A 14,774-nucleotide genomic window follows, 5' to 3' on the forward strand; every position below is an offset into this window, starting at 1 on the left:
GTTGGAAGAGGAGTATGTCATTCCAATTGATAAAGCTCTGAGCTACTGATTGTAGGGCATCGGTTGGACCCGTGGACACCTCTGGACCCCCAAGTCAACATATTATGATGCTAGTGTTAACATGGTGATGCTCTTTATCCTACTTGTTTCCTCTGCCAGGATAGTGTTGTAGTGCAGTAATGACATATATACTTTGCACTGGGGGAAATTGACATCCTTATTTCCCAATTCTACTGCAATGATATCATTATTCACTTAACCTGGTTTCAAATCTTTGTTGTTTCTAGATGGTGTGATGTTGGAATCAGGTAGTGTGGATAAATTTGTTTTGGAGGAAATGGAAAGTACCACATCAATTTTAGCTAATATTTATTCATGATTTTCACTAAGTGATAATGAAGTCTGTCAAGTACATGAGGCCTGTCTTCATTATCATCATTGTTAGCCTATTGATTATAAGTTTTGATTTGGATGGTTGGTACCTAATACATACTACCATGGACTTCCTACAGCATAAACTGTTGTTCACCTTACCCTATTTTTTCTTATTTTTTTCCAGTCTTCGTGCCATTGAAAAGGGCTATTCCATCTTCATCTCTGCTTACCTAACATTCTCCTAATGGGCAAATTCTTCTTCATAGCATAATTTAGTAATGTCTTGCCCCCCATCCAGGCATTTCTGTAAGGATGATTTGACATGCTTTTGATTCACAAGATTGGATAATTTTCCGATCATGGTCTAATTTGATCTGGTGTGAACCTAGTTTTTTTGATCTTCAATACTACCCTCATATCATCTTTAATTTTCTTTGACCCAAATGATTTAGCTAATGTTCAGTTTTCAAGATATTTTTACATTGACTTGGTCTTGTTTAAAAACATATATATTTACATAGCAGTCAGTATCTTGATCAATATTTCAAAAAATATTACAACATTGAATATTTTCTTCTGATTTTGTTGTCAAATTTCTGCATGGTTGCAATGTTGATGTGTGGATTCTGGCATCCTTTTAGCTGGTGAGCTCTTCTTGAAATAACAGACATGACTCCATAAATAACATTTCTGGTGGAAATAATGGGTTTTCTTTACAAAGATTACACGGAAAATTATGGTCCGTTTGGGATGCTTGTAATTTCTGATCTCATATTTTAGAGTCCTTTATTTAATGTCCAAATATTTTAGTTTTGATGCATATCACTGTTCTATAAAGAATAAACTAACATATGCGGAACATAGTTAGTAGACTTACTCAGTGTTGAGCATACATGTTTGCATGGTGTTGCTCTCACTTTCTTCAATATTTCTCTAAAATATTACAAGTTTAAAGAGTTCCTTTTAATGCTGCAAATTTCCTTATTTTTCTTTTATTGGTAGTGGGCTACATTTTGTCACAGGTAGGAACACTTCCATGCAAGTAACCTACTCCTTTGGGATTAGGTAGAGAGTTATTAGGGGCAAAGACTAATGCCATGAGTGAATCAAAAGAGCATGAGTGGGAGCTAGCCTCCTTTCAAGATGTGAATGTGTAGGGAATATCTATAGCACTCCAGTAAGATGTACCCATTTGACATTTTGAAAGACAAAAACCACACATTCTGAATGCTGATTTGTTGCTATAGCTCAGTTGAACAAGGTTGTACTATACATAAACAAATAAATTGATCTACCTCAAGCTTTATTTCATAAAAGTTTTGGCTCCTAGTTGAAATTAAGCTAGGAACGTCTGTTAAAACTGGATTCACAAAGCAAATGTAAAGGCAATATTTGATGTAGTGAAAGAATAGTGAACGCCAATGGGCACTTGGCTCAAACTGTCCATTCAGGAGAGCATCATATCCTTCCTTAAGAAGATTTTACATATGGGTTATTTTTAGCCCCAACCTTGTACTATTTTCAGAAATATGTTCATTTGTTGTTGTGAGACCAAAAACAATCAGGAAATAGCTTTCTTTTCCACTCCAACTTTTATAGTATGACTGATTTAATGTAAAATTATGCCATCTTATATAATCCCAGTAAAAAAGAAAATGGAGGCGATGCCTATGAAATGGAATTTTGCCAGGAGCAGAAATCATCTTATTCTAAATATGCATTTTATTTTATGACTTCATACCACAAATCATCTTTATTGTTAATCATCTAAATCATCAAATTTTTATTTGAAAAAGTTGCTTGATTTCTTTTGTCGTGAAATTTATTTTCATGATTACCTTGGTCAGCTATTAATGATATTCCGTCTTAGCAGCAATGATTATTTTTCCAATAATTTTTTTTTGTTTTATGAATTTCAACTTTTATGAATGAAATATTTTATGAATTTGATAGATTTTGGACCCCAGCTGCTCAAGACCAACTAACATTCCATGTTATTATACATTTATTGTTGAAAATTACAGATATGGGTTTGAATGATCTTTAGAGCAGTGCTCTCATTTTTTTTAAATAAGTACTAATCGAGGTAGTCAACCCAATGCAAAGGGATTGGATATTATAGTAATAACACTGAACTGATTGACCTTTTCACCATTTCTTTGGTTCATGCACTGCAATGCTAGCCAAGGCAAATTTTAATGCTGAATTAAAAATACCAATGTATCTTTCCAATAAATTTTTATTCGGTACAGCTCGTTTCGACACATCGGCATCATCCTCAGGTACCTTTTGTAAGGGTGCCTTACCTTACCTCATGTTACCTTAGGTTACCTACCGTACCCGAGGATGACACCAATGCTTCGAAACTAGTTCTACTGAATAAAAATTTTGTGGAAATGCACATTGGTATTTTAACTTCAGTGATAATGGATTTCCACAAAGTTAAGCTGGAAAAGATTGGCTAAAATTTCTGTTGTTGGATAATATGAATCCTTATGGTGGGAAAATTTTCTTACTTTAATGCTGATATATCACCATAGAAATTTGTTTTTCATAGTTTTTGTTTCATGAATCAGTTCAGAAACGACTCCAAATTATCCCACCTTAGTGTACTCCATTATGCAGTCTGCAAATCTATGCATAAAAGAAAAAATACTACATTTGGGAAATCTCAGTGGATCACAGAAAAACATGCTGATGATGATCTGCTCTTTGTTTTCATGTGAAAGCATGTTTCCAGTCTTATTTTAGCACCAATTCTCTGAAACCCTCCTGTCAGTGAATACATGAATAATGAATCGCCACAAGTAATTTCAGGGAGTTATCTACCAGTGTTCACAAAAATGAGGCAAATATTTCAAGTGAAAAAAATAGTGCAAATGGATTGTTCCAGACTAGCAGGATGACTTTCTTTCACTGATAAAAGTCTCTTATTTTTAGTTTGATATTATGCTTTCTATGAATGTCATTTTTGGCTGTAAAAACTAATTATATTATGGTGAAGCGGTGGAGAGACTACTGACCTAAGGATCTTGTATGCAACTCCTTTGGCCACAATGACCGATGGCATATGTGCTTTCGAATTAAAACTTAATTCCAATGTCAATTTTTGGTGTGGCTAAGGGTTGGATTCCAATGGTTTCTTGGTGTGTATTCATTTTACCCTTAAAACATTTCATATTTACTGTCTTAAAACCTAGTTTCATGTGAATCTTGAGGAAATTTTCTCTCGGCAAATTCACTAGAACACTTCAGAAGCATATGTGAACTTTTCTACTGGAATTGTAATTGGGATGTGAACTAAATTCACAATTAGGAGATGCCAATTTTTGTTAAGAGCTTAATCTTATTTTCATTCTCCAAGTTTTTGTGCATCCTTGTCTGGTTGGGATCAAATAGATAATGCCTGTTCTCACACATACCTAATGATATATACACTTGTGATAGGTAGATAGAGAGATGTGGTTATGGATTTTGCTATTTGTTCTCGTACAAAATTTGAACTGCACTAAAGAGTGGACTCTAGTAATAATCTTTCCAATGGAACATGGTGGAATGGTTTTGAATCAGCATTACTGATTTAAATGTCATAAGTCTACTGTGGCTTTCATTTGATGAATAAAAATGCTTGTTTTGTGATACACAGAGGAAATTGACTTGATCTTGATGATTGAAATTGATAGTAAATGAGTCACTTGAATTGTTATTAGGTGTATTTCTTAGTTAATAATGCACAAGTATGAATGGTTCTGCCTTACTCAACTTCTATGATACATAATGGCTCTTTTTTTTAAATGTGATGGAAAAGAGGTGTTGTAAAGAATATAAGATATGTATTTAACCTGAGTTGAAGAATATTGGCTGCAATAAGAACAAAATGAGCATTGAAAGATGCCATTTTACAGATTTCCCTGTTTATATTGAATAATGATGCATTCATATTTTTCATTGATAGTAAAATGTGTTCAAGCTTTTCATTTGTTTGCTTTATATCATTTAATGCCAGGTATAAAAATGTGAAATGCCCTTCCTGTGAGTGGTTGCAGTTAAAAATTGGTAGAAGATGAGATGGAAGTAATGCAGTAATATAACTTATGTTATATTTGGCATAGTTTGCATGGCTTATGAAAGAGAAGTGGAAGAAAATGGAAACTAAATATTTAAAACTGAAATGACCCTAATTTATGGCTCTCATTTTGGAGAATACAGTGAAAACTGGTAAGGTAATCTAATAATAATTTTTTCATAATTTATTTAGATTTTGTAGAGTGAGTTCTCTGAAATAGTGTGACTACTATTTATTGATTAGTCATTTTGATCCTTCCGATTCCTCAATCCTAATGTAATAAAATTGGTATCAGGATGAAGTATCTCCAATGTTAGGAAATCAGTTCTGATTCCAGGTCCAATGAGAGGCTATGCAAGAGGATATTTGTGACATTGGAATCAATTTATTTGAGATTCTAATACAACAATGTATTTCTCCCATTCCTCCCTCGTAATTATATATAGTGTAATGAAAACAACATGATTTATTGCAGATTTTTATCTCTTTTGAAGTCTAACATACTGAAGCATCCATTTGAGTTGTGTTCTGGTTTGAAATTTAAGGAAATGTGCTTAGTAATATGTGACATTTTTTCTTTCTAGAGATATCAAATTAATAAATTTTTTGTGAACTGGGGTTAGGTAATTTTTTTCTTGGATTCACTGGAATCAGGAATTGAGAATTGAATTTTGGATTGGAATAGCTTAATTTTGGAAATGGCTAATCAATACTTCTGTCAAGTTGTGCTACTAGAATGTTTTTTGGTGATATTACCTTGGTCATTCAATATGTCTTCGGGAAAAAGAAAATAGAAAAATAATTTTGGGGATTAAAAAAAAATGTTTCAACATAATCTCCTTTGAGCTCAATACACTTTTCCCAGATTTTTAAGACATAGGGTAAATAATAGGGTTAGAAGCCATAAAACCTATAAAATAGGGTTTTAGAAGGTCCTCATTGTAGGGATCCATGTTGACAAAGACTTCCTGTTTTGATGTGAATCATTTTCTGCCAAGCCCGTGTGCAACCATACTTTGTCTTGATGGAAGAGAATTTTTTCTTCCATCCAGGAGCCTAGTAAGAGATAAGGGTTACTAAAAGCAAACGTTTTCCATTTCTACGAGTGCCATCTCTTGGAATTTCTAAGGAATTATTGAACAACCCACATATCAGTGGGGGGGGGGGGACATTGTAAGACATAATACCAAGAGTTTTCACTGTCATTAGCCTTTAGAACCTCTTCCACTTATTGAAATATCCAAGGAACTGAAAAATTCCATAGTATTGACTTAGTACTATCATATCCTGATTGGTGCACAAATGTGATAGATTCATTCCCTGGAGAAAATTATTTAAGTTCTTTCACTCCAAATCTCTCTTGTTGGTTCATTGATGAGATTTTTCCTGGAAAGTGAATTAATGTCTCTCTTGGGTTGATGACAATTATTATTATTAGCAGTCTATCAAGGTAGTTTTTTAGTGGGCTGATAGGAGATATCTTGATACATTTACTTCCAAGCCTTCACCTAACAGGACAATAACTACCCAGTCCTTAGATAAAGGTTGGTGGAGACTGAGAAGGACACTGAGCAGTTTAAATCAAAGTATTTAGCTATACCAGAGATAAAATGATTATGCTCTGATATTTTTTCCCTCTAGACACCATTGAATGAAATGTCATTTACCATGGAAGAAATGACGAAATAACTACTTAGGTTTTAAATACAAAGTATGATAAAAATGAGCGTATTTTGTTGCAAAAGAAAGTCGTAAAGGCATTGAATTCAAGTGAATACAAAGTGACTCCTATTTTATGTTACTCCTGGAAATGAAATTATATGCACTAAATACCAATCCTTAGCCCAATACTTGCCTAATGTATATGATCCCTGAGGGTCATCCTAATCTATCGGTTGGGATGACCCTCGTAGTTAGTACTATGCATACTGCTGTTCTCTCTTAGTGTCCACTTCCCCTCACACCCCAAAGCTGATTGTTAGCAGAGGATCATTCTTTCGGTTCTGATGAGCTGTGAAGTAAGGTCTATGGTTCCCTGGCCTTTGAATGGTTCCAGCAGTCCACAATTCCCCTTACCCTAATCTTCTCTTCTCACTCAATGTCAATAAATCAAGGACACCGACTTTCCGTATTCAAACAAACTGTGGAAATAAATTGCTTAGTTATTCATGCTAAGTATCATGCTTATTTAATTAAAAAGTAATATGTTTAAGCAATAATGTTAGCTAAAATGTGTAATGTTGTATATGTCTAAACAAATATTTGCTGGCATCACAGCCACTAGATACTGGAATAACATGGATTTTCATATCTTTATTATCCTTTTCTCAATTGGAGGTCAACCTGGGAAGAATTTCAAATAAGTTACTAATTCTAATAAAGGGAGATGAGAAAGGTGGTTGACCAAATTACTTATGGAAAGGATGACTGGGAGCCTTTTTTCCCAAAATGTAATCTTTCTGTTCAAAGGAGGCAGTTAACACACTGTTACATTTATAGGGTGCCAGGGTCTCATCCTGCACCTTTTGTTTTATACCCCTGATACTTCCCATTTCCCAACTGCTGACCAAGACGGCCATTAAAGTAGGGCCCTCACCACAACCCCCCTCTCTCGCATCCTCTGGCCTATCCAACTTAGTCATCTCTGGATCCTTCCCGTTGCCCACCCACTGACACACCCATCACATAACGCCCCCCGTATCACCCCTTCTCATCTCACTTACACTTCCCTACCCTACCCCTCCCTACCCACTACCTTGTCTTTCCCTGTCTACCCCTCGCTTCCCCTCCTTCCCCCCTCGGGTTATATATATATATATATATATATATATATATATATATATATATATATATATATATATATGTATATATATTTGTTCTGTATTGCTACTTGTTACTTGAAGATGTTGCCTAGCAACGAAACCATGGTCGTGCCCTGTTTTCCGGTCGCTTGGTTTTCCTTTGTTAAATGCCATAAAAGTAGAATTTGCGTGGATGAATTTGGGCCATGTATTTGAAGCATGCCGTAAGCATTAAAGCTTTCTGACATGGAAGTGTATAATTCGTTCCTGTATGACCTAATTAGCTGGAGTGATACGGTGTCCATGGTTTCATTAATTTGAATCCCACTAGTCGCTGTGGTTGCCATAGCAACTCTCACACTGTAACAACTTTCGGTTGTTAATTTATAGTGGCGTCAAGGTCGAAAGTCTTGATAGTGTATTTTTGGCCCTTTTGTTTCTAGAGTATTTTTTCCGGTGGTTTCGTTCGTTATATTTAACTAGGCACTGTGTCAATTTACTCCCGTTAATATTTACAGTTGCATTCACGAAACGAATTCAGCTGAATAATCATAAACACAAGAGTTACGTTAACTTTTTTTAGTCGGACGAGGAAACGTAATTTCTGTGTGCAAAACTAAACTTGTTAGTTTGAGGTGATCATAATAAAAGATGGAATTAGTAGTGTCGAAGCCGTTTATCTAAGTAATCATGGCCTCGGACGAAGTATTAAATTCGAGTCGAGCCAGATTAAGCCCATCACCGAGAGCGCCGACGTTAAATTCCACGGAATCTTGGCTACGTGTCAGCCCAGTTGGGGAGGTCAAAAAGTGAGTAACCGGTGTTATACTGTTATCTTCAATAATTAATTGCCAGGTATGTGACGTGCAGCTTCATCATTCACGCGTGCAGCTTCCGTTGGCTACTTAGTTACAGTGTTGAAAAGCAAGCGCGTCAGTATTTTTTGGAAGTTTCAAACCGAGTTAAGAACTTCATGTTCCATTTTTTGTTCGATTTTTACCTTAATTTTCTTGTCGTACGATGTTTCTTGGCTGAGAAAGTGTTGTACCTACACCGGCCATTTATGTCGGAAATTCAATTGCTGCTGTTTAATAATATTTGCACTAATCTAATTGAAAGGATCTAGCGTAGATTCAAAAATGTCAAATACAGATTTGGTAACCATCGAATATTGATATCCTACAGAGAGTATTCATTACTTGCAGAAGTAATGTTGCATACCATGAGCGAAGTTTCTTATCTATGGATGATATTTAAAATAAAAAAATAAGAATTTGATTTTTCATATTTGCTATCCGATTTCAACTTCCGAGTTCCTTGACATAATACGAGATTTGCAGAAACTTTTTAATACGGTAGGTTTGGTTAAATATATATTTGAAAAAAAAACGCATTTGATATATGTCACTGAAACCTAAGGCAAATGAAAGTAGCTAGAACTTTAGAGATAACAAGTAATTATTCGTATTTAGCGTAATTCGATTAATTTTTTTACATGCGAAGTGAAGAGATGTTATTGATATTTTATATTTGTATTTATATTTTTACTATGTCTTTCAGTGTTTTATTGACTAGCGATATGTCTTGTGGAGATTTATATGTGCACAGAACATGGCGGGTATGATATTAAACCTGTTCAAGGTTTAAATAAATGAAATGACAGTAGAGTAAGGAAATTCCCATCTTTGAACCGCATAAATATATTAATCTGCGAAATGAATGGTTTCTTTCATTAAAGTGTAAATTGATATTTTTTATAAAATTACTACTTAGAAGCACACATATCTGTAATTATAAAATGAAAAAACGTACATTGATCCAGCATGCAATGTTTCAAAGGAAATTCTTGGATAATTATTTATCTGTAAAGTACGAAGTACTCGTATTTATGGTTTTTAGTAGTAAATCTAATTATGCTTATTGCTTTTAACAGCACCGCTAATTTAGAATGCATTGATGATGTTGGCTGGTCTGGAAAACCCTCTACTCCTATGCAAGCACATTGTATAGCACCACACATCTGGAAAAGGAGTTTTTTAGAAACCATGACTGTTTGTGATGACTCTCATGACTTCGAATATAAAGGTGGCAACTTCAATTCCAACACTTACCATTGGAACGTTCTGGTAAGGTCAACCTTAATTACTTTACAATTGTTGAATGGGTTGTGTGATGAGTCAATTAAGTGAAGAGCAATGGCTTAAACGATGTATTAGCGATGTATTAACGCTATTACAACTGCTTTTTTTACAATATGTTCGAATAGGTGACAAATCTGTTCTCTTCAGGGGAAAAGTTTTTCGTAAGAAATAATTATTTTGGCCAAGAACTCGATACTTCTTGGAATCTTTCCTGGCATCAGGCGCACGAGTCAAACGTACGAATTGCTGAAGAAAATGTACGACAGCATATTGACTATAAACCTGAGTGATATACATTTTTTTTAAATTCTGAAGTTACATTTTCCCTATCACGGTGTTGTCTTTGGGCACGTGATTTTGCTGATGCTTTGGAGGAATTCGATTTGAATTCTGCCGGGAAAAATTGAACACTGAATTTGAAAAAACCAACTGGTGTACTTTAAAAGTTAGCTCTTTAGGAAATAATTCAAAGCCATCGAATTTCACGGAAAAAAATGTGCACTTCTAAAGAAATAATCCTAGGCTATCGAGTTTAACAGCCACGGTTTACAATATACGGAGGGTCTGCCCAGCTGTCGGCATAAATCATAATATACGTTTGTGGATGATGTAGAGTGCGGCACTTTATTTGCCGCTCTTTATCGAATGAATGGAATCAATGAATTGAAATATTGTTTTCGGATGGAAATATGCAACCACCTGTGTTCACATTTTTTTTCTTCAAAATATCGATTTTTTTCGATCTCAATTTCCAGAAAGGTATAACCGAATCGGATCTAGTCTATGTGGCTTTGGTGTATTTTTACTCTATTTATGCAAAAAATTGGAAGCCCTTTCTTCCTACCGTCGGCGTGATATGTCTCCAAACAAACAAATATGTTGCTGATGTGTTGCTGTCTTTAGTATTTTTACGATAAGTAGTTATTGTATCACCTTAAAACTTTTGCCTTTTGTGCATAATTGTTCCTGCAATGGATAATAAATGACGTTTCCTAGATTAATTCAATGAACATTTATACTTTTCGTCCCTGTATAACCGTTCATCTTTGGGAAAGGGCTGAAGCCTCTCTTTTTCGACACTTAGGCATTTGATTGCCGTTAATTGCTGGAAGTGAACGATATGTTGAGGCAGGGATGGTTTGCAATGAAAATTATTGTGACTTTTTTTCTCGGAAGTTATCTCAACCAAAGAGTCAAAAATTCACTAGATTTTGGTCAAAAAATCCTAGCGAAGGAAAAAATCAAAAAATCTTCTCGAGGTGCATTATATTTATGTAGAATTCTTGGTGGTAGTTTTAAGAATAATCAAGGGTCATTGGGACATATTATCTAATGAAGACGACACCTAATTTGGCTGACATATTCCCTGAATACTCGAATCTTTATTTTCTCGCCGAGTGGCATACTTGACGAGCTGTGCAAATTTAATTCCACATGGTTCTGTGAGACCCCAATGAACATGAGCAGGGAGCAAGCCCCAAGCGCGTATTATGGATCTTTTTGATGGATGGACATCGAGTGGAATGGCGTACGTTGTTGCCTTGCTTCTACCCTGAGCTGATATATCTCTCGAACCTGAAGCCACAAGGTGCGAAATTTGACAACATCATCGCTTTCCGCTGGAAACCTATCTATCATAAGAGCCGCAATGAACCCCGTGGTTATCTTCGCGGGAGGGAGTGTGCTTTCGGGAGGGAGAGTTGGCCGGACTTCCTCCGGAGCGACTTCTGTTTCGTCGTTTTTGTGGTTAAAGGAAGTGTATCGCTAGAGTTAAATTACTTAGCGTAACCGTTAAGGCATCAAACGGCCTATTTACGAGTGAGTTTTTATTCGGTTCTAAATTCTCCTGTGGATGTACCTGCATCAATTCTTTCTTCCTTTGGAATTAATGTTATATTTTTACCCGGGTTGTAATTCACGATGCATTCTTATTTTTGCCAATTATTAATTGGTTGGGCATCTTTGATTTATGCACCTAATGAGACTAGCTCCTTTATTGCGTGTTTCGAGTGTTTTGCGGAGGCCATCACTATCCAAAAAAATATAACTATGCGTATATACATTACTGTGTCACTTATCTACTATAGTATTCACTAGTGTTTTTTTACGAACAAAGTTTAGACTCCTTGAGCCATCTTTAGATCTATGTTGATGACTCTAGGAGTCGAAACCCGGGTCATCGAATATTAGCGGAAATTACGAGTGCTCTTCCTGTTCCTTTCCCAAAAAGTGAGACAGTTCAAATTGATGGAAAGGAATGGCAGGTTCTAAGCCTGAAACTGTTGCGTGCAAATTCTGTTTTCCGGGAAACATTCCCAGAGCCGTATATTCGCGGTGTCGGAACCGCTTGAGAAATCAGAAATTGTAGCATTCGAAGGCTCTTCGAACTTCGCTATTTATAGCTTATTGCCCATTCAAACGGAGATAGAACGGAAATTAGAGCTGTGTACATTTATCCATGAATCTTATTCCTGCCGAGTCTCCGGTTTTTTACATGTACTGCCACATTTCCAGGAACATTACTTGGAGAGTTATGCCCTCATCAAAAACGAGGGAAGAACAGATTCATAAAATCTTCCGTGTCACAGTTGTTTCCCTATCACTCATTCGGAGCTTCTATCTACGCTCCCGGAAGAGGGGAAGTAGTCGAAGCATTCACTAAAAAAATACCAGTTTGCCACGTCACCGCAAAAAGTTCGACGGCCACCACCATCCCTCCTGTTAAGGGACTGAAGATAGAAGATTTAGGGCGTAATTTGGACCCGCCACGGGCAGTAAGCCCGCTCGCTCTAGATTTACGATTGGTGAAAGGAAGGAAGGAGATGAGTGCGGTACGCAGATTGACGAGGTAGGAAGTGAGACGTGGGAGGGGTGAGCTCCGGTGGTGACTCCTAATGAATTCCTCCCTCCTGTGAACCTGGCAGGGCATCATTCGTCAGCTCGGGAAGCATCATCTCCTTTGCCGTCCATCTTCCTCCCTCCCTCTCTCTCTCTCTCTCTCTCCACGCTTCCGCTGAAAAATCCGCAGTTCATGTCTCTCAAAATGTGCCGGGCCGGTGTGCCCGTCCCACTATGCAATTTATTCGCTTCCTTGACCGTTCAGCAGTTCGAATGTAAGGCTTAGCGTACGTATGCTAGTGCCTTGAAGCCGAAGCAATACAGATCCAATTACACAGGACGATTACATCTCTAATCGCTGGCGAGGGAATTTCCGCCAACGGCAGGAGTTGAAAAGTTTCGACTCCAAATCGTTTCCAAAGCTGTCTGCGGCTCCTCGTTGAATAATGCATTGTCCCACTCTTGTGAAACAGATGGGTATGCATATCATTGAATTAATTACCTCGAATTTAATAGTGATAATAATAAAAGTTTACCTAATACTACCAGGAGCTGTGTTAAATATAATGATTTTGACTATTTATTAATGAACGGTATCGGAAACTGTAAGGCAACGATAGAACCCTTGTTTTGGTAGTCAATCAAATCGGGTGCCTGGTCACAGAGATCGATCTTCCTGCTAAAAATTATCCATGGAATATCGCCATTCAATATTAATAGTGTATGGAATATTTTTGGTAACGCGGAAGGGGTGACGTTAGAAGGATTATTGACAAAATATGGAAAGTTTGCACGAAGTTAAGCCTGAAACTATACGGTTCATTATCAGCAAACGATGAAAATGTTTGCTTAAAATAAAATCGCAAAAGCATAGCTCTTTGATCATTTGCTCCTTATGCTGTTCTTGGTGGTTCACACGTTTTGAATGAACGACCATAATCATCAACCCAAGCGTTTCATTTCCTGGGTGACCGTAGTCGTCTCCATTAGTCCGAAACCTTGCCCAGTAGGGCGGATAAAAAGCACAATGCATAGCAAAGAGACCTACCTCTCTTTATTTCGTCAGCTATACTTTAAGATAGCAATTTGAGGATGACAAAACATGCCTTCAGCGACTCCGGTTGAGGGTTAGCTCTCTTCGGAGAGATCCGAATATTCCGTGTAAACGCTAATAAAAATGATTCTCTCAAAATAAATATAAGGAAATCGTTTGGGATTTAAAAAAGGAGTGATGAATATAATTTGCATAATTAAATAGTTTCATGTTTAAAATGTTATCAGGGAAGCGAATTAAAGATTTTTATAAAAAGTATCGAGAACGATTTTTTCCTGACGTGATTGTACCTAGCAGGGTGCGAGGTGTAGGGGCCTTAAACACGCACTGGTCGCCTGCGGGCTTTTGTTTAGGCTAGATCTTGTTTTTATTGGAACCCTGTCGACAGATTCAATGCGAGCTCAAAATACAGCGAACGATTGAACAGCGATACGCCATCAAATTTTGTGTGTGGACTGAGGAAATCGGGTATGGAGACGTTAGGTATGATTCGCCAAGTGTTCAAGGATTAAAGCATGTCAAAAACTGTAGTTTTTAAAGAGGCAAAAACTCTCGAATATGGCCAAGAGAGTGTGGAGGACGAGCCCTGCGCTGGACAGCCTTCGACGGCAAGAACCGAAGAAAACGTGTGCTTGAAGTGCTGAATTCAGACCACCGGTTAAGTGTGAGCATAATCGCAGATTGTATTGGCATTGCAAATATGGCATCGCGAAGTGCACACCATTATCACTGAAAATTTAGCGTTGCGAAAGATCAGCGCTTAACTCGTCCCGAAGGTCTTGACGGACGACAAAAAGGAGAGTCGAGTGTCTGCTTGCGAAGACTCTGCAACGCGTTGAAGAAGACCGCGACCTTCTGGAAAGTCCCGACTTGTCACCAGCAGACTATTTCCTATTCCCAAAAGTGAAATTCCCCCTCAAAGGAAACCACCATGGAAACCTTAATGCCGGCAAAGAAACTTACACGTATGCCCTTAAAGACCTTCCAGAATCTATCTACTAGGGAGCCTTAAGAGTCGTGGAAAAGCTAGGGTAAAAGTTTGTCGACGCTCAAGAGATGTACTTTGAAGAATTATGAGGCATTGTAGCAATACCTGAAATAAATCTATTTTTCGAAACTTTTCCTCATACCTTTTACGCAAACCTTGTGTGTACCTAATTCCAGGATGTTTATTTTGTGCGTATTGCAAAAATGATAATTCTTTAATTAGGGATGAAAATGAACCTAATCTGTTAATGAGCTTACTCTTTTTATTTCTGTGGAATCTTGTTATGTTAGTAATATTTTTAAAGTTTTAAGGTTTAACATATGCATGAACACATTCGTTTAGAGAAAACCTAACCCGAATAAATAAAGAGAAATGTCCTAGATGAAGTACGTGACATAAATAACGCCAGGAGTTAAATCTATGAACTTTATAGACATGAAGAGGTTGGACGATAGAAAAATTGAGTGGAGAACTGCGTCAAATTTAACCTAGCATAATTGGTCAGTGAAGG

At 36.8% G+C, this 14,774-nt stretch overlaps 1 protein-coding gene across 1 annotated transcript in view; it reads left to right on the plus strand.

Moving 5' to 3' along the window:
- Positions 1-4,449: 4,449 nt before the first annotated feature.
- Positions 4,450-14,774, plus strand: part of LOC139694062 (uncharacterized) — a 302,149-nt gene continuing 291,824 nt past the window's right edge. Inside the window, exons 1-2 of the mRNA XM_071592483.1 lie at positions 4,450-4,593; positions 9,176-9,368. Coding sequence (XP_071448584.1) covers positions 4,547-4,593; positions 9,176-9,368 — 240 coding nt within the window. The 5' untranslated portion in view covers positions 4,450-4,546. The remainder of the gene's footprint in view (positions 4,594-9,175; positions 9,369-14,774) is intronic.

The sequence above is a fragment of the Hetaerina americana genome, unplaced genomic scaffold (assembly GCF_022747635.1).
Source record: "Hetaerina americana unplaced genomic scaffold, ioHetAmer1.1.p SCAF_5, whole genome shotgun sequence".
Lineage (NCBI taxonomy): Eukaryota > Metazoa > Arthropoda > Insecta > Odonata > Calopterygidae > Hetaerina > Hetaerina americana.